Below are 23,075 nucleotides of genomic sequence, written 5' to 3' on the forward strand. Positions count from 1 at the left end.
TACAAGATTGTGCAAGTTCTACATGCTTCAAGAATATCTGAGAGGAAACAAGTGTAAGAAACATCCTGGCAGAGATGGAGGCTGACTAGGTTAAACAATCTTTATATTACAACTAGTGAATGCTGAATTCCCCTGCAGATAACGTTCCTCAAGTGTTTGCTGATTCAAATGTCAGAGTATTTTTAACACTCTCCGGCCATGTGCTGTACATTTGAAATCCTCCAGCAGTTATTTTAGCACTGAAAGAAAGCTGATTTAGGAGGCCGCCAGAGTAAAAAAAATCCTACCCATGCCATCGCCATCTATTGCTTCAAATTACTATCACTGCATTAATGATTAGCTGCGATGTGTACGGCCTTTGGAAGGTACAGTAGAGTGTCAATCGGTATGTAAACAAAGTTGTCCAATATGGCTGCATTCCCATGAAAAAATAAATAACACCTTCAAATATCTACATTAGGAACAGTAGCATTGTCTTTCACATTTGCATAAAGCTCGGGCTGCTTATCCCTGAATCCAACCCAACCCCGGAGGCTGAGTAAAGCTTTCAATTCTGAATACAAGGAAATGTTGCTAGGGCTACATTTCTATACTGTGCATTTGTGTGTGTGTGTGTGTGTGTGTGTGTGTGTGTGTGTGTGTGTGTGTGTGTGTGTGTATGCCAGGAAGAGCAAACCAGGATCAATGTGTTTTTGGTGGTTTGAGGTCAGTGCTTTAGGGTGTGTGTGTGTGTGTGTGTGTGTGTGAACTGGTTTTGGTGGTTTACAAGGACAAAAATATGTATAATGACATGGGAATTTGACCTAGTTGTACCCTATTAAGGTGGTTTATGAGGACATACCTTGTGTCCTCATAATTTAAAATGCTTTGAAATCATACTCAAGTCTTTTGACATTCAAAACTTGCCACATGCTTCCTGTGAGGGAAGGATTTAGTTGCCATATAATAAGCATTTTTTACAGTATAAAATATATACCTAAAAAGTGTCCTTGTAAACCATCAATACCAGCATGTGTGTAGTGATTTTCTGCTGGAATTAAACTGTGTCTGGATGTGAAGGAGAAAGTGGATGACTATATATACTGTAGTAGATCATAACACGGTAGTGAATGTGTATATATGTGCACTGCCGTACCTGGATTTGTGTGTGTGTGTGTGTGTGTTTCTGTTTACAGGTCTTGGTGAGCTTCTATGTGCTGGTCTAAGTTCGGTTGTTCTTGCTCTTGGGACTCTTGTTGAGAAACGAGCAGTTGGTAGCGTGCCTGCCGCTGGTAGTCTGGATCCACATTGATCCAATTATTGGCAACCCACTTAGTCCCCCGTGTCACCACACAGCCACCATGAAGAGAATACTCATCCTGTTCACCCACCCAACCTACAGAGGGCAGCAACGCACAATAATTACAGCCCATCAACAACTGTCCAGATAAGTTTTTTCATTTTTTTTAGTTTAAAGAGCAGCGTAACTTTTTTCAAATAAAATACAGATATATAAATTGTACATATGAAATAATTAAATACATTACAGAGTTCACAATTTTTTAAAAGTGTGTAGGGCTTTCTTGTTTAGAGTCTTTGATATTGGTAATATACAAGCATATTTCAGCCAACCGATACCTTAAAATTAGGTTTCTTATTAATAAATGTGCATTTATGAATATAAAATTTTGTTAACAATATGAATAAATTGTAAAAAAATGACAAGGTGGCTCAGTGGTTAGCACTATCGCCTCACAGCAAGAAGGTCACTGGTTCCAGTCCCTGCTGGCCAGTTGGCATATCTGTGTGGAGTTTGCATATTCTCCCCATGTTCACATGGGTTTCCTCCGGGTGCTCCGGTTTCCCCACACAGTCTGAACACATGCGCTATAGGTGAATTGAAACAATTGAATAAATTGGGTACTGGGTGGCAACTGGAAGGGCATCCACTGTGTAAAACCTATGCTGGATAAGTTGGCGGTTCAATCCGCTGTGGTGACACCTGATGAATAAAGGGACTAGGCCAAAGGAAAATGAGTGAATGAATAAGTAAATTAATTAAATAAATGTGTCCAGATAAGTGAATAGTAGGATCCAAAAGTGTGGGACAACATAAAACATAATTTTAATAAATTTGTGATCAGTGTAACACAATAAGATTTTTCGATCTATCTATCTTTTATAAAATCATGTCATAAACATGTCAAAAAAGAAAATCAATTTGATGTCTTGACTACATTGATACCAAATTGACATCAATTTGACATCGATCATTGGCGTCATAAATTTAATACAGGAGACATTGTTTTTTACCCCAATGTTTCAGTTTGCATGCATTGAACAAAATTATGAACAATCCAGGGAAAATTTGTAATGAAGTTGATGAATAAAACTTTTCTTATACATTTTTTAATGTTGTTTTGTCTTTAAGGTGCCTGCTGGGTAATTTCAGTATTTATAAATAAAAAATGTATCCATTAATATAATTTATGGTACTTTAGCTAACATGAACTAGCCCTGACTGGATGTATTTTTGCATGTAAACACATGGTTGACAAATACTGTAACAAATTAATAGTTAATTGTTAATTAATGTAAAGTATTACAACAAACTGTATCTATTTATTTTTCTATTTAAGTTTCTGTGTGGAGTTTGCACGTTCTCCCCATGTTGGCATGGGTTTCCTAATTCCCCCACAAGTCCAAAGACATGTGATATAGGTGAATTGGGTAAGCTAAAATTGTCAATAGTGTGTGAATGTGAATGAGTGTGTATGGATGTTTCCCAGTGATGGAAGCTGGAAGGGCAGCCGCTGTGTAAAACATATGCTGGATAAGTTGCCGTTTCATTCCGCTGTGGTGGACCCCAGATAAATAAAGGGACTAAGCCGAAAAGAAAATGAATGAATGAATGAATGCCCTTCCAACCACAACTACCGCAGCACTGGGAAACACCCATACACTCTCCCATTTACACACACACTCATACACTACAGCCAATTTACTTCATCCAATTCACTTATAAAGGATGTCTTTGGACTGTGGGGGAAACCGGAACACCCAGAGGAAACCCACTCCAACATGGGGAGAACTCAACAAAGGCATGCCAGATGTGACTTGAACCAGCGAACTTCTTGCTGTGAGGCGACAGTGCTAACCACCGAGCCACCGTCCTGCCCAGTATATGAATGACTGCTGCAATTATTACTTTACAATTAATTATGCTTAATTTTGAATTATTCTAAAAGGTCAGAATAATACACTACAAAACAACAACTATAACAACATTTCATTACCTCTACCATCGGAGAGATAGTTGTACCAGAACACTGCTGTCCCCTTCACAGGCTTCACTCTCAGGTTGCCTTTATCACAATGTTTTCTGGTGTCCAATAGATCCACATCATTCTGTATCAGAGACTGGGCATCACACACAAACACATGCATCTCATTATGTGCTTCAATTCAACACAACTCTTGCTATTGACTCACAAACACATGCAAAGACATTTTATTGATAAAACACACCGCTTCTTCATAAGTTCTGTTGTCTGCAACTGGAAAGGTGGTCTCGCCTCCTTCCTGAACATTATTAAGGTAAAACAGAACTGTGATGTACCTGTAAAAAACACAAATGTTATGAACTTTAGAAAAAGGAAATGTACTGTTGCTTTGAGATTGAAAATTGCATGTTCAAAAAATAAATAAAAAACACCAATTGAACATCACATTGTCTAAGTTTGCATGCATGCACTATTGTTTTATTAGTATTTTACCAGTTTAAGCTCAAATCAAGGTTTTTGAACAGTTCATGTGGAAAACTAACCAAACTCTCATGACATAAAATATGCAAATGCTATTTAAAGGGATAGTTCACCCAAAAATGAAAATTTACTCATATAATTTATTTATTTTTATTTATTTTAATACTTTTCCCTAAATGAGTATATATAATTTAAACTTTTGGATGACGTCAGACTGTCTTTCTGCAGGTTTAGAATTTGACTGTGCTGGTAAAAATGGATTAATCGAGTTGACAAAATTTGGGCAGGTTTGGGATCAGTTGGGATGTTTTGTTAAATATTTAACAAAAACCAAATGTGTGTACCTAAAGTGTGTTTTTAGTTTTTAGGCATTTTTTGTGAATTTGGGAGGGTTTTGGACAGTTTGGGCTGGAAACATTCGAGTGTATCTGTCAACACTGATCGGCATTTTCTCACTGTAATGTTGTGGTGTGTTCAACCCAGGCTCATTATGATTACGTACCTCTACCTTCTATATATTTCTGAAAAGCGCCAAATACGCCCCAGGAGCTACATTTTTTACAGTTCTTGTTTTCGCGAATCCACCAGAGGCCGCTGTGTACACTTTTTCAGATCTCAAAATTCTCTTGTGAGTGCCATTTGTGCATGGTGTTCTCACGTAAATCCACCAGAGGCCGATGTCGACTGACTGACTTACTGACTAACCAACCAACCAATCCACCACCCTTCCCCTTTCCTAAACCCAACCAATAGTGTTTAAGAAAAGCCCCCTGATTTTTACCACGTTTTCAGATTTTATCACTTTCTTACCCTGTAATTTCCTTTTTTTATTTTTTAGCTTTTGTTTTTGTCTTACCTGCTTTCTGGAACCGTTCTTCACCAGACTCGAACCTCGTTGTCGCGGTCAACTACGCTCTTTGTCATGGTCAACTCCGCTCTTTTAACTCTGGTCAGCTGGTAAGTGAGACACGGAACGGCATCATACCGCCCTGTAGCGTTCGTTTTAAAGATGAAATGCAGCATACGTAGCTCTGGCTACATAATTCGCGATCTCCAGAAATGTATTACGTTTCAGAATGAGCCTATGTTGGGTGTGTTTGTATGAGATGCTCCCGGTTTCATGTGGTTTAAGTGAACTGAATAAACAAAATTGGCCATAGTGTGTGTGAATAAGGAAGTCAACTTTATTATTTAAGTTTACTAAACCATGGCTGCGTCCTAAACTGCACACTTCCATACTATACAGTACGCTAAAATCAGTATGCGAGCCGAGTAGTATGTCCGAATTCATAGAATTCGAAAATCAGTAAGCGAGAAGTACCTGGATGACTTACTACTTCCAGCGAGATTCTGAAGTACGCATCCCATGCACGCTGTGCTATCCCATGATGCCCCGCGAGGAAAATTCATGAATGGGAGTGAAGCGACGCAACTGACGCAGGTAGGTCATGTGACCATGACAAAATGGCGGATGTAGTATGTCCGATTTCCATTCATACTTCTTACATTCATATATTCAACGGCTGAGTAGTACATTTAAATTGAAATGCAGCATCTACTGAGTAGTAGGCGGTTTCGGACGCAGCCCATGTCCTTCATACTTGAATTATAATGTCCTATCAACATCATTCTTTATTACAACATCTTATCTAAGTTTACTAAACTTAGACCACATCCATTACACTTACATTGTCAAGTCCTGTCAACTTTAACCTGAGTTAAAACAACTTCACTATTTAAGTGAAGTTAACCTAAAATGTTAAGGCAGCACAAACACTTACTTTTTAAGTTGAAATAACAACAAAAAATTTACAGTGTGGTTTTAAACCTTTAAGATTTTCTTTTGAAAACAAAAAAAGATATTTTAAAAAATGTTGGTCGCTTTTTTACTCACAGATTTAAGAAATGACAGAATTGACATTTTCGGGTGACCTATCCCTTTAAGATAGTATTGTAGATTATAGTAAAATCTCTGAATTTCTTCAGGATTTTAAATATAATTTGTGACATTATTTAATAATACTCTTAATCTCTGGCTTACCTGCAGGACGTCTGGAATGGAGAGGTGGTATTGGCAGCGAGGCGAGTGTGTGTGCAGGCTGTTTCAGGATACACAGGCCCGCTGTCATGATGAGCGTGGTAATGACCGCCCTGCTCGTAGCGGACCACCTGTAATGGCTCACTTAACTCCACCAGAGAGGATGGCAGTCGAGTTAAAAGAGTGACTCTTGATAGACAGAAAGACACAGCAATATTAAAAAACAAAGAAGAAAAGTGTGGCATGAAGAAAGCATATATAAGAGAGCGGATAAACCTTTTGCGGAGATCTTGAAGAACCTGATGTGCTCCCTGACCCTGATAGAGCCAGGTATGTCTGCTGTTTCTCACCAGCTGACTCCTCTCGACTCCGCGCTGGAGCAGAAAACGCTGAAAAGCATCACTTCTCAGACGCCCAAACTCCTCTAAACTCAAGAGACCTGCAGAAGCATGCATAAAGAGGTACACATATATACACACATGAATCTGGACACTCTTATATCTTCCACAGTTATAATGTGAAGTTTAAATAGTATCTCCAGCTTAGGCTGTTACCATTTCCATCCAGATCAGCTTTCAGGCCGTCGTAGATTTCCTTAAGATTCTCAGAAGTTAACCAGATTCCATCTCTTACTCGAGAGTGTGTCAATATCTGCAGCAGAAAATATGATGATCAAGTTACAGATTACACGTAACATATGTAAACAAACATACATGTGACATTTTAAAGCATTATATTTCTTAGCATTGGGATAGAAATGACTCCAAATAACTATTTTTTTTTCTTAGTTCTATTAGAAGATATTTTGAAGAAAGCTGAAAACCTGTAACCATTGACATCCATAGTAGGAAGGAAGAACAAATACTATGGAAGTAAATGGTTACAGGTGTCCAGCTTTCTTCAAAACATCTTTTGTGTTCGACAGACGAAAGGAAGTCAAATGTGTTTATGACAAGTGTAGAGTCAGTAAATGATGACAGAATTGTCATATTTGAGTGATCTATTGCCTTTAATCGCAAGGCTCAGTAGTAACTGGCAATTGCTGATAGACCTCATGAGGTTGAAGCTGGCCATCCTGGTTGAGGTCAAGAAAATTGAAGATTTCCTCAGGACTGAGGTTGAGCTGCTGATTGAGTTCTTCTTGACCTTCGGGGACCATGACTTGACTCTCCATCAAGCCCTTCAGCTGAGCCAAACGCAAAACTACACCACACTCCTCCTCCGACAGGAAGTCAGGGATCTCTGCAGAGACGCACAAACAAGCAGCCACAATGAGGCTTCTCATCAATGAATGAATCAACAAAACACTAAGCAGACTGAGACTAACCTTTTTATGTCAAAAGATCACCCCAAAAAAATAACTGGAGGTGATATATCTCAATCATGCTTTTTCATTTATCTTTGGGTATTGTGTCATTGGGGAATTATTAAAGAAGCCCCTATTATGGGTCTTTGAAAATGCCCTTAAATGCAGTGTGTAACAGCTCTAGGTGAAGTGAAATATCCAGCTAAGGCTTAAATCTGAACGTGTGGCCTGTTTAAAACTATTGATTCATCAATAAAAGAGTCGACTCATATTGGTTCGAATGAATTTCCGCAGTAACGAGTCTTTAGCCGTGCTGCCATGATGTAGATACGGAACTCAAGCTTAACCCATTTTTTGCACCCAGAGCCGGGAAAATTGAAACCCCTGGCCCCGCCCACAAACTCTGTAGCAGATCCCGGTTGAATCATGTGGCTAAGACTCTGTGCTCTGAAGTGTGAGGGAAAGTTAGTGTTATTTTCTCTACCCAAAGATGAGGCTGTGAAGATTCAGTGGTTGAGGTTTATTTTTGCAAAAATACCTCAGCATTATAGCCCCAGCCTTGTGCTGTGTTCCTGTCATTTTTCTGACGAGTGCTTCAGCAATCTACATGCTTACAATAGGGGATTCGTCAGCCGTTTGTTAAAGGAAGGATCAGAAGAGACTATTGATATATGGGACTTTGTCAGAGCTTGACAGGAACTTTACAGTACACAGTTCATGGATCAGTTTCTTTCTCCATTTCACAAGTGTATGTAACTTAAGCGCGATTAAAATGGTTGCATCTTTGTTTTCTCTAGCTTGCAAATGATGTATTTAATTGTGTTTTGTTACTTGTAACCGCTTGTACTGTATCTGGTTAACTCTTAATATTCTCATATCACTTCTAAAGCCACATTAAAAACGTGACGGGTGCCGCTTTCTTTACGGATTTAAATGCGTTTGTGAGCTCACGATCCACTGCCGTTTGTCGTATCTATGGCCACCGTCAGCTGTTCCTGCATACATGTGGCGGTCAAGTTCCAAAGTAGTTCAGCTTTTGCCACTGTGTGGATTAATACTGAATGTGTATCATGGTTAAGAATAGAGCAATATGCTGCTGTTTAATTGCATTGCTTTAATGCACTCCTGTGTTGGGCTCACACATACACTCTGCACTCTGACTACTTGTTGATAAGCCATGCTGAGCATTTCTCTCTGTCTCACGCTAAACACAGTTAACCAATCACAACAGACTGGGTCATTGGACCAATCAGCGCAGACTAGCATCGTGCTAAGGAGGGGTTTGAGAACAAATTAATCACTGAACGAATCATATGGGAGTCGTTGGGATAATTAGGTAAAAATAAATACATATTATTAGACAATGAGAGTGTTTTTTGACCTTTCATGCATATCAGCCTGTTGTCGGAGACCCCAAACGAAAAAATATGACCTTTTTTAATGCATAATAGGGGCTCTTTAATGAAAATTCTGGCTCCCAGAACCTTCACTGTTGGTTAGGCAGGAAAGTTTTCGTTATGTAAATAAAAGTCCCTCTATGTTAGTGTTGGGTAAAGTTGCTTTTAAAAGTAATAAAGTACAATCTTAAAATATCTTAACACTTGTTTGCTGTTGGGGATGTTTTCATCTACTCTGGTGTTAATTTGAACCTTAGTTTGGCCACATCTTTCTCAGTGTTTCAGCAAGTGGAATGATTTTTTGTGACAAATCTTATTTTGGGCGAAGCAGTGGCGCAGTAGGTGGTGCTGTCGCCACACAGCAAGAAGGTCGCTGGTTCGAGCCTCGGCTGGGTCAGTTGGCGTTTCTGTGTGTAGTTTGCATGTTCTCCCTGTGTTCAAGTGGGTTTCCTCCGGGTGCTCCGGTTTCCCCCACAAGTCCAAAGACATGCGTTACAGGTGAATTGGGTATACTAAATTGTCCATAGTGTATGAGTGTAAATGGATGTTTCCCAGTGATGGGTTGCAGCTGGAAGGGCATCCGCAGAGTAAAAACGTGCTGGATAGGTTGACGATTCATTCCTCTGTGGCGACACCCGGTTTAATAAAGGGACTAAGCCGAAAAGAAAATGAATGAACTTATTTAGACACATATTTTGGGAAAATGTTTTCAAATTTTTCAAAAAAAAATCAACAATACAAACATAAAGGGGCAAAACAGCCACAAACACAATGAAAGGGTAGTACATTTGAACAGTACACAATTGTTAAAATCCTAAATGTGTTAATTATTTTTAAAGGACAGTAATAAGAAAGTATGTGTTGTTATTTTTGTGTCTTTTTGGCACAAAGATATGCTCAAGATTGTAAAATATTACTTTTTTACCCAACACAACCAAATAGAAACCAGCAGAAACCAAATAGGGATTTTAGGGGAAAGCTCTGTGTTTGCTGGGATGGAATGAAAATCAAACAAGTTTTGGTGAACTGTTTAGGAATTCATCTTTACCAAACAGCAGAGGCTTTAGACTGAGGGTCTTCATCTCGTGGACTTTGCCTGACACCAGTGACACTTTTTGGACATGGCCCACCTAAAAATGAAGAAATACTTTGGAAGATCAACGACTATGACAATACTCAGAGCTCCAATCATCTAACACTCTTTACCCGTATTCCTTCGATGCGGGGAAGAAACATATTTCGAGGGAAGCCCGAGTCGGCAGTGGCCTGCGCGTCTGACGCTCCGGTAACTTTATGACTGCTGCTGTCACTGCTTGTGAAATCCCGGTTTGCGGAGATCGCGTTAGAGCCGTTGTTATAATGAACATACAGCAGGAGTGCAATGACATTTATGATGTAAACGTGGAAGAAAACCATCACCACCATGAAGTAAGAGCGAGAGCAGACGCTGGTCTTCTGCAGTGAGACGCGCTGACGGGGCAGAGCTCGAGGTGGCGGAGAGGATGACGATGATGGTGGTGCTGATGCTGATGGGCTGTCATCCTCCTCAATGGTGTCCTGGGGTTCCATCATTTTTCCAGACAACACCTTTAGTGATCTGTTTAGGATACTAGTTAAGCTTCTTTCATACAAGCTGGTATTTAACCGATACACAAATACGCGTTACACCCAGATGTTTTACTGCCTGGCTAATCTACTAGAGGGCTACATTTGTAACAAGATGATTTACAACACGAATAAAAAAAGAGTCAACAAAACTAGCTGCTTTAATATATGGATAAGTTATTTTAAGACTTTCGTTCGTATAAACGTACGTACCTCCGGCTTGCGGTAGCATGACAGTGTGTGGCTCACTCAGCACTTTCAGTTGTCACTCTCTTGTTTACATCGAGACGCGTGATTATAGCAACTGCGCAGCTTCTGCTATCATACGAGCAGTTGTGTCGAAACACCATTTTGAAATTCACTCTCTTTAAAATCCCTGTTAGGATGATTTTGTAATGTCCGCTTATAATAATTAGATTTTATTTGTCAGTCTTCTTGGTTATACTCCTCGAAGTGACTGGACTTTCGAGGGACGCCATTCCCCTGACAACTGCATCTCCGACGCACTGCCCCTGCGCCCGTGACGTCCGACTCGCCAATGAGCCGTTCTTTAGAATCGAATCTTTTTAAGGAGTCGATTGAAAAGTTTCACAATTTTTTTTTGAATGAACGGTTGTTTAACAGAACCCAGAGAATCCTATTTAAAGGCAAACTTAGTCAAAATGACTGATATCTTATATGATCTATATTATATATTACTATTAATAATTATTAATATATTCATATGAAATGGAAATATCAATATTATCTAATGAATCGACATGTTTTTGAATATTCATACTCAAATTAAGCTGTTTGTGTTTATTTTTGTTGTTAATAAAATTAATCTTGAAAAACCAATTACTCATTGAATTAGGACGTACGAAAAAAAGCCGAATCAGTTTTTGAACCGGTTCTTTGAAATTGAATTGTTCAAATCAATTGTTCGAATCTGATCTTCCAATAGCGCAACTGACAGACTTATAAGAAAGCATTAGCGACCTCTGGTGGTCCGATATATCGTATATGGAGGAAAGATTGAATAAAGCGAATATTTACTAAAAATAACTTTGGAAGACGTATTTCTTTACTAATATTTATTACAGCGTTTTAAAGTCTCTCTAAGAGTTGGTGGTTTTGGGATAATGCTTGTCATTTCCTGGATGCTAATATGGATTTCAGGTAAGTAGATGGCTAGGTCTGTCAGAAACAGCCTTGTGATTAATTTACCACATTTTATGCTGTTATGCTAAACTGTCTCACAAAATGGCTTCTTATGTTTGGACACATCATGTACACACTATTGACAGAAATGTACCAAAATATTCAGTACACAAACACCTCAGGTCATTTACTTTTTATTAGTTACTTCTTGTGGACATTTGACAAGGAGTTCATATTATACGAGTTCTTGTTTCTTTGCCCAGTTTCCTTCTCAGAGAGTTTACTCCTCAGCCTCTTTACCCTGCAAATAAATACAAAAGATTACTAAATTGAGAACAAAACTGTGAAGAACAAAACTATTTATCAATGCCTCATTTAATTTTGTATACAATATTTGTGCACAAATAATAGAACTAATAAAATTGTGATATTTACCTTTCCAAATTCACGGCTTTTAGCTCTGAGCTTGTTGACCTGGGACTCAGCGATGTCAGCTCTCTCCTGAGCCTCCTCTAGCTCATGCTGCACCTTCCTGAACCTGGTCAGGTGAGTATTGGCTTGTTCCTCCTGTCAGTGAAATCATTTTTGTTTAGGTTGATCAAATTAGAATAATGTTGCACAACACTCATCAAAGTCCAAAATAACTCACCGCATCTTCACTCTGTCTCTTGTAGGCCTTGACTTTCAGTTGAAGTTTGTCCACAAGGTCTTGCAGTCTAATAATATTCTTCTTATCTTCCTCAGTCTGTCAGAAAACATTTTGAATGTTGACCATTTTGATTTGACCATTTACAATACCTACATAGGCATATTTGTGTGATTATTACCTGATAAGTCAGTTCCTTCACTCTTCTTTCATATTTGCGGACTCCTTTCACAGCATCAGCACCGCGTCTCTGTTCAGCTTCGACTTCACTCTCCAGCTCACGAACCTGACGCACAGGTTTAACTGAGGTCATTCCTGATTTATGGTAAAGTAAATTAATGAACAGTGTGTGCAGTCACATACTCTGGCCTCCAGTTTCTGGAGCTGCTTCTTTCCACCCTTCATGGCCAGACTCTCAGCCTCATCTAGACGGTGCTGCAGGTCTTTGACTGTAACCTCCAGATTCTTCTTCATCCTCTCAAGATGAGCGCTTGTGTCCTGCTCCTTCTTCAGCTCCTCTGCCATCATGGCAGCCTGGTATATTTTTTTAACCCAGTTTTTAGTTTACATGGAACATCTTGAAAACTTTGCTAATTTATCCATGAACAGATTTACTTACATCAGTTATAGCTTTCTTTGCCTTCTCTTCAGCATTTCGAGCTTCCTGGACCACGTCCTCCATCTCACCTTGAATCTGAACAAGATCTGCTTCCAGCTTTTTCTTGGTGTTTATAAGACTGGTATTCTGAGGAAATTGAGATCAAGTTATAAGTAATGTTGTTTAACAGTTATTCTTTAAAACATTCTTTAAAATAAATCATTCTTCTTACTTGGGAGTGTAAGAGAGTCACTCGCTCACTGGCATCCACCAGTTCCTGCTCAGCCACTTTGCGGCCTCTTTCGGTCTGCTCTAGAGCAACTCTCAGCTCCTCGATCTCTGCCTGCATCAGGTTATTCCTGCGTTCAACCATTGCAACTTGTTCTTTCATGTCCTCTTGAGCCCTCAGAGCTTCATCAAGATGGAGTTGAGCATCCTGAAGCAATCAAGTTTCAATTAGATCGTTTGATCTAGGTAATCAAATCAAGATATACTGCTAAATACTACTCTAAAAGAACAAACCTTGAGTTGCCCTTGGACGTTCCTGAGCTGCTTCTGAGCTTCAGCTGCCTGCCGATTTGCATGGCTCAGCTGAATCTCCATCTCGTTCAGGTCTCCTTCCATCTTCTTTTTGATTCTCAGAGCATCGTTTCTGCTTCTGACTTCGGCATCCAGAGTGCTCTGCATGGAATCGATGATTCTCTGGCTGTTTCGCTTAATCTGTTCAATCTCCTCATCCTTCTCCGCCAATTTCCGATCAATCTCTCCTTTCACTTGGTTCAGTTCAAGCTGAACACGAAGAATCTTGGATTCCTCATGCTCTAAGGTTGCCTGAAAAATAGGATGGTTTGTAGTGTATTGTTTGCTGGAAGTTCAGTGGTGATATTGGGAATTTAAAAAATCTTTAGGCCCTAGATGTTACCTCAGCTTCTTCAAGAGCAGCCTGGATTTCAGATTTTTCAATTTCCGCAGTTTTCTTTCCTTTTTCCAGCTCATGGATGGTCTTTCCAGTCTCGCCAAGCTGTTCGGTTAAATCTGTGATTTCCTCTGTATACACAAAAAATCACCAACAATTGGTTAAAATGTACTATTTATATCTAAAAAGCAAAAAACATATAGTTCTGCAGTAAACTGTACATACGCTGAAGGTTCTTGTTCTCTCTCTTAAGAGTTTCTAGATGATCCAAAGTCTCCTCATAAGAATTTTTCATTTTGAAAAGTTCCGTGCTAAGAGAGCGAGCCTCCTTCTGGGCTCCTTCCAGCTCTGCTTGGGTCTCCTCATACTTCTGCTTCCATTCTGCCAAGACCTTTATGAAAGTGAACAATAAACCTATGGTGAGGTGCATCACAAAAATATCATGTGCAACTGAAGTTATGTACAAAAACATGGTCGCTTTACTTTATCAAAGTTCCTTTGTTTCTTGTCAAGGTTGGCAGCCAAAGCATTAGCTCTCTCAACGTCAATCATGAGATCTTCTACTTCATTTTGCAGTCGCTGCTTAGTCTTTTCCAAAGAGGCACATTTGGCATTCACAGCCTCAATGGACTCCTCTGCATCCTGCAAACGCTGAGCAAGCTTTTTCCTGAGTAAGCAATAATGAAATATTAGTCATTGCTTTTACTTCATTTCTTGTTTGAAGACTTATAACATGGCTGATTTCATTTACTTGCTTCCTCGAGTTCTTCAGTACGCTGAATAGCATCGGTCTCATATTTGGTTCTCCATTGAGCTACTTCACTGTTGGCCTTTGACATGCTACGCTGAAGTTCAGCTTTTGCCTCCTGTTCCTCCTCGTACTGCTCTCTGAGCAGATCACAGTCATGTCGTGATGATTGGACAGCATGTGCCAGGGCATTTTTGGCCTTAAAGATACAAGTATCTAGAGTTATTCAATAGATTAGTTCATGAACTCGTTCTATAAAATGGTTAATTTCTCACCTTAACTTCTTCCTCAATTTGCCTCTTCAGCTCCTCAATCTGTTGAGTGTAAGCCTGTTTGCTTCGAGTCAGCTGAGAAACTAAAGACTCTTTTTCCTCTAGTTGACGACCCATTTCACCTATTGTGAATTTGATGATTTAGTATTGTATATGCTGTTTATGAAGAATGTAATTTTTTATATCGTACCCATAAACCAGGGGTTTCCAAACTTGGTCCTGGAGTGCCGGTGTCCTGCAGAGTTTAGCACCAATTGCTTCAACACGCTTACCTGGAAGTTTTCACAAAGACTAGTAAGAGCTTGATTAGCTGGTTCAGGTGTGTCTACTTGGAATTGGAGCTAAACTCTGCAGGACACTGGCCCTCCAGGATCAAGTTTTGGCCCTCCAGGATCAAGTTATAGTAAAGCTACTTACCATTTTCAGTCTGAAGTCTTGCCTTTTGAGCACTAAGATCATTGATGTGGCGAACATGTTCGTCATGTTTCGACTTAAACTCGCTCAGCTGATCTTCCAGTGTACGACACATCTTTTCAAGATTTGTCTGCCAAATACAACATGATTTTAATGGATGTTGTTGTTTAGGACTGTGTTTCACAAAGAGTGCTTCATAAATATGCTAATACTTGCCTTGGATTTGGCAACAGCCTCCATACTGCTTGACACATCATCAACCTCCATTTTAAGTTCACTTTTCTCCTTTTCAAGCTTCTGTTTCACACGCTGGAGGTTGTCGATCTGCTCTCCCAGCTCTGCCACACTGTCAGCCTGCTTCTTGCGGAGTGCCGCAGCCGTGGCTTCGTGCTGCAAGGTGGACTCCTCCAGATCGCGGCGTAGTTTCTGGAACTCAGCCTCGCGTTTCTTGTTCATCTCAATCTGGGCAGAGGTGGCACCACCTGCTTCTTCAAGCCTCTCGCTGATCTCCTCAAGTTCCCTGGCGAGATCAGATCGCTGCTTCTCGACCTTAGCACGAGCAGCTCGCTCTGCCTCGATTTCTTCCTCCAGCTCCTCAATGCGAGCCTGTGGTACCAAAACTTGATAAGTTACAAGCTCATTAAAGAGAAATAATCACAAAGTCACAACAGCACATTGAGTCACCTGAAGTTCTTTAATCTTTTTCTGGAACTGAATACCAAGAGATTGCTCATCTTCAATCCTGCTCAGAAACTGACTTGTCTCAAAGTCCTTCCTGTTTTGAAAAAAACAGAAATGATTTATAAGTTTGAAGTATTCTGAAACTGAACAAGGGGTCTGAATTATGTAGGGTAGGATTAAAAATGATTAGCTTCTCACTTTTTCAATTTCTCTTCTAGTTGTTGCTTGTCATTTTCCAGGTCCATTAAGGATTCCTGGGCAAGTTTTAAATCACCCTCGAGCTTTCTTTTGGCTCTCTCAAGGTCCATACGGAGTTTCTTCTCCTGCTCCAGAGAACCCTCGAGCTATTCGCAGATGTGGAAAGATTAACGAAAATGATATTTAAAACATCACTACCGTGGTTGAGTTCTGCTTCTTGTAATAGTAAATAAACAGGTGAATTTGCACAAATCTGTTCAATTTCAAACTCACATCATCAACTTGCTGCTCAAGCTTTGCTTTGGCTTTCGTCAGAGTATTGACTTTGTCTTCCTCTGCCTGCAAATCATCCAAAGTTTGCTGATGTGCCTCTTGGAGGCTTTCTTTTCTTTAGTCAGCTTTACAATAACCTCATCTTGAGATGTCATTTCTTCAGTAAGGTTTTAACCTAGGAGACAAATATATTTATGTGACTGCAACCTGAGTGAAAGATCATGATTGAACTAAACTTCAAGACATTAACCTTGTTTTCAGTGGCATGTTTCTCCTTCTCTACTTTGGCTAAGGTAAGCTCTAAATCATCAATGTCTTTCTTCAGCTCAGAGCACTCGTCCTCCAGCTTTCTCTTTTTGGCAGTAAGTTCAGCGTTGATTTCTTCCTCATCCTCCAATCGTTCAGTTGCCTCTTTAAGTTTTGCCTCAAGCTGAATCTTGCTTTTGATTAGTCCTTCACATCTCTCCTCAGCATCAGAAAGGTTTTCGGTTTCCTGTTGATTATAATATCATCATTAGTTGTCTTTTTTCCAACGTGTGTATTTGTTATCTTATAAAGATGGACTGATCATTTGTGAACTCACAGATGCCACTTGTAACTGCAGGTCATTTTTCTCCTGCCAGCAGGGTGACCATCTTCTCCTCCAGCTCCTTCTTCTTTGCAAGTGCTTTGGCAAGATCCTCTTTCATTTTTTCAAAGTTTTCTTTCATAGCTGCCATTTCCTTCTCAGTCTCTGCACTCTTCAGCAGGGGCTTGATCTTAAAATACAGCTTCATCCATGGCCAGTGTTTCACATTCATGAATGAGCGGATGTTGTACTGGATGGAGTAGATGGACTCTCTGTAACATAGAAGAAATCGTCAAATCCTGTGCATGAATGCGGACTGTATATTTCTTTAAGCAAAAACCATACCTCCTTGCCATCATTTTGACAAACTCTTTCCTCATTACGTAGCCTCTGCAGACTGCTTGAGTCATGGTTACAAGGATAACAAGTTTTTCATCTCGCATCTCCTCAAGGGTACCCAGAAGACCAGCTTTGAAGAACACCTATCACAAATATTTCACAAAGCAATTATGCACTGTTAATAATTACATAATAAGTCAGATGATTTGATTGTGTGTACCTTGGTGTGTCCAAACTTGTACTGGGTATGATCCACATCAATGAGCCAAGAAGCTTCTCAGAAGCCTCTTGTTGTCAATGAACTGACCCTCAGGGATGACACTGGCATTCAATACTTTGTATCTAAAGAGAAGATATGACTCAGTCCTAATCACTAATCCTTTATACACATGGATTTGGATGCAACATCTGCATGTGTGTTCATTTATTCCATCAGACATGTATAAAAGAAAGTCAACATATTTTTTGCAGATTAATAGTGTTTGGCACATGTTCCACATTTACAATAATCCAGATTCCTCAACATTAGAACAAAGCAAATAACAAGGCCTGGGCATTTTTATTAGAACACTGTCAATGCTCATATTCTAATATTCATTAATTCATCAAAGACTAGTGAAATACAAGTAATGCACATTAATTACCTCTGCTTAAAGTCACCATAGAGGATTCTGCTGGGGAAACCCTTTCTGCAAATTCTGATTCCTTCCAGCACACCATTACAACGCAACTGGTGGATGACCAGAAAGTTCTCCATAAGACCTAAATAAAGAGAGTTAATACATAATGACTGTTTTAGAGAGATTGCTCTTTTTTTCTAACATAGAATATATGTCACATGTTTTTCTGTATTTAAACATAATTGTGCCAAAAATATTGACCTGGAGTCTTTGACTCATTTGGAATCAAGCAACGCACAAAATGAGGATGAGTGCTTCTCAGGTTGGTCATCAGTTTGCCCAAATTCTCCTGTTAATTGTAGAATAAACAATTCAACTATAGACACCAAGTACACTTTCAAATATTTAAAGGCTAAAACGAAATCATTTCATTACCCTGAATAAAGCAGACACAGTCTGGAAGGAGCCTCCCTTCTTTTTTCCACCCTTTTTGCCAGATTCAGCTGTCGATAAAGAAATAAAATTAAGTAATCTTTGTTAAACAAAACCATGAATCGAAATCAAACAGAAAGTATATTTAACAAAACCTTATATGTAACAAAAAATTCCTAATCCTAGTCCTAATGTTGTAATCGTAACAGTATGAATTTGTTTCACAAACCTTCTGATGAAGCATGAGCAGCATACAGGTGACACAACAGTTTCACTGAAGACTTCTGGTACAGCTGAACCACAGAGTCATTAAGGGGGTCCTTGTTCTTATCCAGCCAGCCTGAGATGTTGTAATCCACAGTTCCAGCATAGTGCACAAGGGAGAAGTGAGCCTCAGCCTTGCCTTTAGCAGGTTTGGGCTTCTGGAAGCAATTGGTTTTTACCAAGATGCTGATCATGTAGCTTGTTCTTGAAGGTTGTGTCTGTTGCCTTGGGGAACATACACTCCTCCTCAAGGATGGAGAAAATGCCCATTGGCTGAAAAAAGAGCACATTTACTTAAGATAAGAAGACGAATTAAAGCAAAGCAGTTTTGTCAAAAAAAGAAAAGCACTTTATGTTTGGAAGTCGACATTTGTACCTTTTCAATCAGCTCAATGCAGGCAGCCAAGTCCATACCAAAGTCAATGAACTCCCACTCAATACCTTCTTTCTTGTATTCCTCTTGTTCCAGTACAAACATGTGGTGATTGAAAAACTGTTGCAGTTTTTCATTGGTGAAGTTAATGCAAAGTTGCTCCAAGCTGTTGAACTGTAATGAGCAACAATTCAATATTGAGAGCTAATAAAACGAAGCAACACTGATTTCAAATTTGAATTCTTGAACTTACATCAAAGATTTCAAATCCTGCAATGTCAAGCACTCCGATGAAGAACTGTCTTGGCTGTTTGGTGTCCAGCATCTCATTGATTCGCACAACCATCCACAAGAACATTTTCTCATAGATAGACTTGCACAGAGCCATGGTTGCATTGTTAACCTAACATATAAAACAAGAATTAATACCATTTCACTTTATTACATTCCTAATCTAATGATGTACTCAAGGTGAATTTTAATGCACCTACCTGAGGAACAGTTTGACCTTTGGTCACAAATTCATTCCCGACCTTCACTCTGGGATAACACAAAGCTTTCAGCATGTCCGCAGAGTTCAGTCCCAAGAGGTAAGCAATTTTATCAGCCACTGGAAAAAGCATTTCAATTTATTACCTAAATGTAGCCATATTATACCATAGATGCATGTTTCCAAAGGCTGAGCTTAAACTGAAATCCCACCCTCAGTTCCATCAGGCTCAGCCTGCTCCTCCCTCTGCTTCTGCTTGAACTTCATGTTCCCATGATGCATCACAGCTCCTGTCAGCTTGTAGATGCCTACTTTCTCTTCAGCAGTGAAGCCCAGAATATCAATGGCTGTCTGCAAGTCAAAAACAATCAAGTGTGCCTCTTGGATAACATATTTAATACAGTATATCAGATATACAGAGTATACATCCATATTATTATGTATCGGATATTAGCTGCTGAAACATTTGATTTCCACCTACATCTGTTGCAATGAACTCTTCCACATCATTGATGCTCTTGACTGTAATCTCACCCTGACTGATCATGGGATAGTCGTATGGGTTAGTGGTGATCAGAAGAGCCTCTACAAGAGGAATACCGCAAGAAATGAGGACTTTAAACGGCTGTACAAATATAACTCTTGTCTTTGCTCGTGTCTCAGTCTAATGTAGTGATGTACATTTTCTTACCCAGCAGTTCTGGCTTATGGCCTGTGCAGAGCTGGTAGAAGATGTGGTAGCTCCTCTCAGCAGACAACTGGAAAGTTACCCTGGACTTTTCCAGCAGATCTATGGGTCAAAAGGTACTTATAACAGCAAGAATATGAACAAATGTTAAGTCAGTCATTTGATATCTAAACTAATTAAGAACTCACAAGTTTCAATATCAGCTGAGGCCAGTTTTCCAGTGGTGCCGAAATGAATTCGGATGAATTTACCCTGAAGGATTCAGGCACAGGATAACAAATCTTTACCACAAACATATATGTATAAAATGTTCCCATTACAGAATAAAAACACAGTGGCTCAGTGGCTGTTTGCTTGGTACTCACAAAGCGGGAAGAGTTGTCATTCCTCACAGTCTTGGCGTTACCATAGGCTTCCAGCAAGGGGTTGGCTGCAATGATTTGATCCTCCAGCGACCCCTAATTGAGTCATAATGTGGCAGACATATCAGTAAATATTGAATTTACATTATCATTTTGACAAACAAATCCCATTTATGGAACTCCCTGCAGAGCCAAGTATAATGCCAAATATAATAGTTGGACCTAGCCTGGCTCTATTCTCTGTGAGCCCAATAGATGGAGCTTGATCTAGTTATGTTAAAGGAGAGGGTTGGACCTTCAAGCTCCACCCATTATGTTCAGAGAGGGAGAGCTGGATGTGAAGCCCCACCAACAGGCTCTGCAGCAATCAACTTCTCTATATACCTGCATTTTTCCAGGAATAGGCTCTTGCTTCTGCTTGCCAGCCACAGCGATTGTCGCAAAGTACTGGATGACACGTTTGGTGTTCACAGTCTTTCCTGCACCAGATTCTCCACTGAAAATAAAATGTGCATCAGACTTTACAGTTTCTACATGTTTACCATACAGCAACACTATTGCATCTGAAGGAAAATACTTACGTAATCAGGATAGACTGATTCTCACGATCTACAAGCGCAGAAAGTCATATATTAAATAAAAAATGAAAGCAAAATGAATGCATTCTTTTCACAAACTTAAATATGTTTAAGACAATTGTTTCTTACCAGTGAGCATGAATTGATAAGCATTGTCAGAGATGGAGAAGATGTGAGGTGGGGCTTCAATTCTTTTCTTGCCCCTGTAGCCTGACACAACTACAGCATCGTACACCGGGAGCCACTTATAGGGGTTCACAGTGACACAGAACAACCCAGAGTAGGTCTGCAAGAGAATAATGCACATTTACCACTAGATATTGACAAGAGACTAAGTAAAATAAGTGTGTGTCAGATCACCACAGTGTTTTTTATTTACTTACGTAGATCATCCATGCTGCATAACGCTCTTTGAGGTTATACAGCACGGTGGGTTCGTTGAGGTGGGTCATCATGGCCATGTCCTCAATCTTATCAAACTTTGGTGGATTCATTGGGAAGATTTCATCCTCTTTCACTGTGAGGGTCTGGGGGGAGTATAATTTTACAGTTATGAAGGAAGCAAAGCATTGATCTGTATCTGAATATCTCGGATACTCACTTTTCCACAGAGAGTTTGCACAGTAGCTTTGCCACCATCCTTACTTTTGAGAACACCCTTGAGGTACATCTCCTTGGGTTCAGACACGAAATAAGCGGTTTTGGCATCAAACGGCCTATTCTGAGCTTCGAGACGTTCCTTCTCTGGTTTGCGGAGGTAAATGGCCGCCGGGCCAAAACACTCCATTTCTGATTCCCCACTCATGGTGGCACTTTTATAGGGGAAAAAAAATGCAAGTTAGCACTGGAAAAGAACATTTACATGCCATTAATGTTCATCAATTTAAACTAAAGTGTAAAATGCTTCAAGTAGGCTAGTTAGTTACTTAAGTAAATATTAACATGCTTACCTTTGTCTTGGACCAACTCTTAGGACTTGATCTTGATGTTACAATTCACCACCTGATAATAGTTAGCAAATACAAGACATTTATTTAAATGTTCAATCTTAATCTTTTTTTGTTGAGGTTGTTATAATGCTATTATACAAAAGTAATATAATAGGAAGTGCTATAATGTGTAACAAAACAAGCCTAAATATTCCTATTTGTTGAAAAAAAAAAGCAGAACTGTGTGTAGCATCACTCACCCACTCGCTCACTCTGTATAGCATATACACTCACCTCAGCTGTGTAGTTGTGAGCCCTGGGAGGAGTCGGGAAAGCCCTCTTTTATACTTGTGTGTAAGTGTCCTGTCAGCTTAATTTTGGTCATGAGTCCTGTTTGCCCACTTCCATTTGTCCCCCTTAGCAGCATCACTGTATTATTTTTATCTCTTAAAATGGCCAGGACTTCCAAGATGGCTTTGTGTCTCCAAATTGTTTATTTCTAGTCCAGCACTGATGAGAGCATTTTGGCAGTCAAGAATTACTGGTCACACTTTATTTTGATGGTCCGTTTGTTGAATTTTAGTTACATTGCATCTACATGCGAACTAATTCTCATTAGATTATAAGTAGACCGTCAGGTTAGGGTTAGTGTAAGTTGACATGTACTTGCAAAGTTTCTTGTAGTCAGTTAAATGTCTGTTGAGGGAGCAGTATCAACAGCTATTAAGCAGACAGTCTACTAATATTCAAATGGACCATCAAAATAAAGTGTTACCGAATTAATTCTAAAATTTTACCTTATAACGGTTGCATTGTTTCTTCTCAATGTAAAGAATTCAGAAGATACAAATAAAGAGTTACAATACCCAAGTCAGTGGCCCAAGCACCCAGATAGCTGTAAATCCCTGTGAATCTCTGGCAATATGCAAGTAATTTCTGGCAATAAATGTGACTAGTATAAAGTTGCAGGAGCCATGCAAATACAATGTTACAAAGAAATTCGAATGATATACATTTATCTCTTCAAGAAACAAACGGGGATGCCAAAAGATCCTTGCTAAGAACAGCTGAGGCACTCCAGGCCTCTCCAGGGGATGAAACAAAGTCCAAGGTGGTGACAAAGGCCTCGATGTCAACAGGCAAACTTGAGTCATTGTGTGCTAATAGTGCTGCCTATCCACATTATAGTGTTGGGAGCGAACTTTTATTCACTTTCAAGATTTAAAATAAATTTATAAATCATTGTACATATGACTTCAAACCAATAACATATTATAATTAAACCATCAAACACAATTGCACTTCACCAAGATTTTTAGCCTCCTCTGTTTGGCCAAGTGTAACATGAGATCTGATTTAAAGTGGGCTTTGTGAGCCTTAAGGTCAGTCTTCCCACAGGAAAGGTGATCCTATACTGGCAAAGAGCAGAAAGCTTTCAAAAATTGTGGAGGAGT

The 23,075-nt window shown here is 39.5% G+C and overlaps 2 protein-coding genes across 2 annotated transcripts; both read right to left on the reverse strand.

Annotated features, from left to right (window-relative positions):
• Positions 1–735: 735 nt before the first annotated feature.
• p4htmb (prolyl 4-hydroxylase, transmembrane b) lies at positions 736–10,584 on the reverse strand. Its single transcript, XM_056460259.1, has 10 exons — positions 10,303–10,584; positions 9,691–10,081; positions 9,533–9,614; positions 6,833–7,023; positions 6,336–6,432; positions 6,058–6,220; positions 5,785–5,970; positions 3,508–3,598; positions 3,276–3,399; positions 736–1,375 (listed from the first exon to the last, which is right to left on the reverse strand). The coding sequence occupies exons 2-10, from the start codon at positions 10,054–10,056 to the stop codon at positions 1,170–1,172; spliced, it is 1,506 nt and encodes a 501-aa protein (XP_056316234.1). The 5' UTR covers positions 10,057–10,081; positions 10,303–10,584; the 3' UTR covers positions 736–1,169.
• An 826-nt stretch (positions 10,585–11,410) lies between these two features.
• Positions 11,411–21,933, reverse strand: myhb (myosin, heavy chain b). The gene is given in 45 exon segments (XM_056460279.1): positions 11,411–11,533; positions 11,668–11,799; positions 11,882–11,977; positions 12,060–12,164; positions 12,242–12,412; positions 12,498–12,623; positions 12,709–12,912; positions 12,999–13,307; positions 13,399–13,523; positions 13,618–13,783; positions 13,876–14,059; positions 14,119–14,339; positions 14,416–14,534; positions 14,830–14,956; positions 15,043–15,432; positions 15,511–15,601; positions 15,706–15,851; positions 15,979–16,085; positions 16,088–16,150; positions 16,225–16,471; positions 16,562–16,597; positions 16,599–16,818; positions 16,892–17,028; positions 17,106–17,148; positions 17,150–17,227; positions 17,530–17,647; positions 17,767–17,854; positions 17,941–18,008; positions 18,167–18,377; positions 18,379–18,474; positions 18,578–18,748; positions 18,828–18,977; positions 19,066–19,184; positions 19,277–19,415; positions 19,546–19,649; positions 19,756–19,854; positions 19,941–20,004; positions 20,118–20,210; positions 20,499–20,610; positions 20,696–20,723; positions 20,822–20,978; positions 21,076–21,219; positions 21,294–21,504; positions 21,643–21,694; positions 21,916–21,933. Coding segments are annotated over 43 exon segments (5,829 nt in total). The 5' UTR covers positions 21,498–21,504; positions 21,643–21,694; positions 21,916–21,933; the 3' UTR covers positions 11,411–11,512.
• Positions 21,934–23,075: the final 1,142 nt, after the last annotated feature.

This window comes from Danio aesculapii, chromosome 6 (assembly GCF_903798145.1).
Source record: "Danio aesculapii chromosome 6, fDanAes4.1, whole genome shotgun sequence".
Taxonomy (NCBI): domain Eukaryota; kingdom Metazoa; phylum Chordata; class Actinopteri; order Cypriniformes; family Danionidae; genus Danio; species Danio aesculapii.

What these genes read in the sequence shown, in the direction of transcription:
- p4htmb (XM_056460259.1), bottom strand. Translation starts at nt 10,056, where the DNA reads ATGATGGAACCCCAGGACACCATTGAGGAGGATGACAGCCCATCAGCA. An exon ending in GCCAGCTTCAACCTCATGAG is followed by an intron (nt 6,433 to 6,832) that starts GTCTATCAGCAA and finishes TTTCTGCTGCAG; the next exon opens with ATATTGACACACTCTCGAGT. An exon ending in CCATTCCAGACGTCCTGCAG is followed by an intron (nt 3,599 to 5,784) that starts GTAAGCCAGAGA and finishes TGTTTTTTACAG; the next exon opens with GTACATCACAGTTCTGTTTT.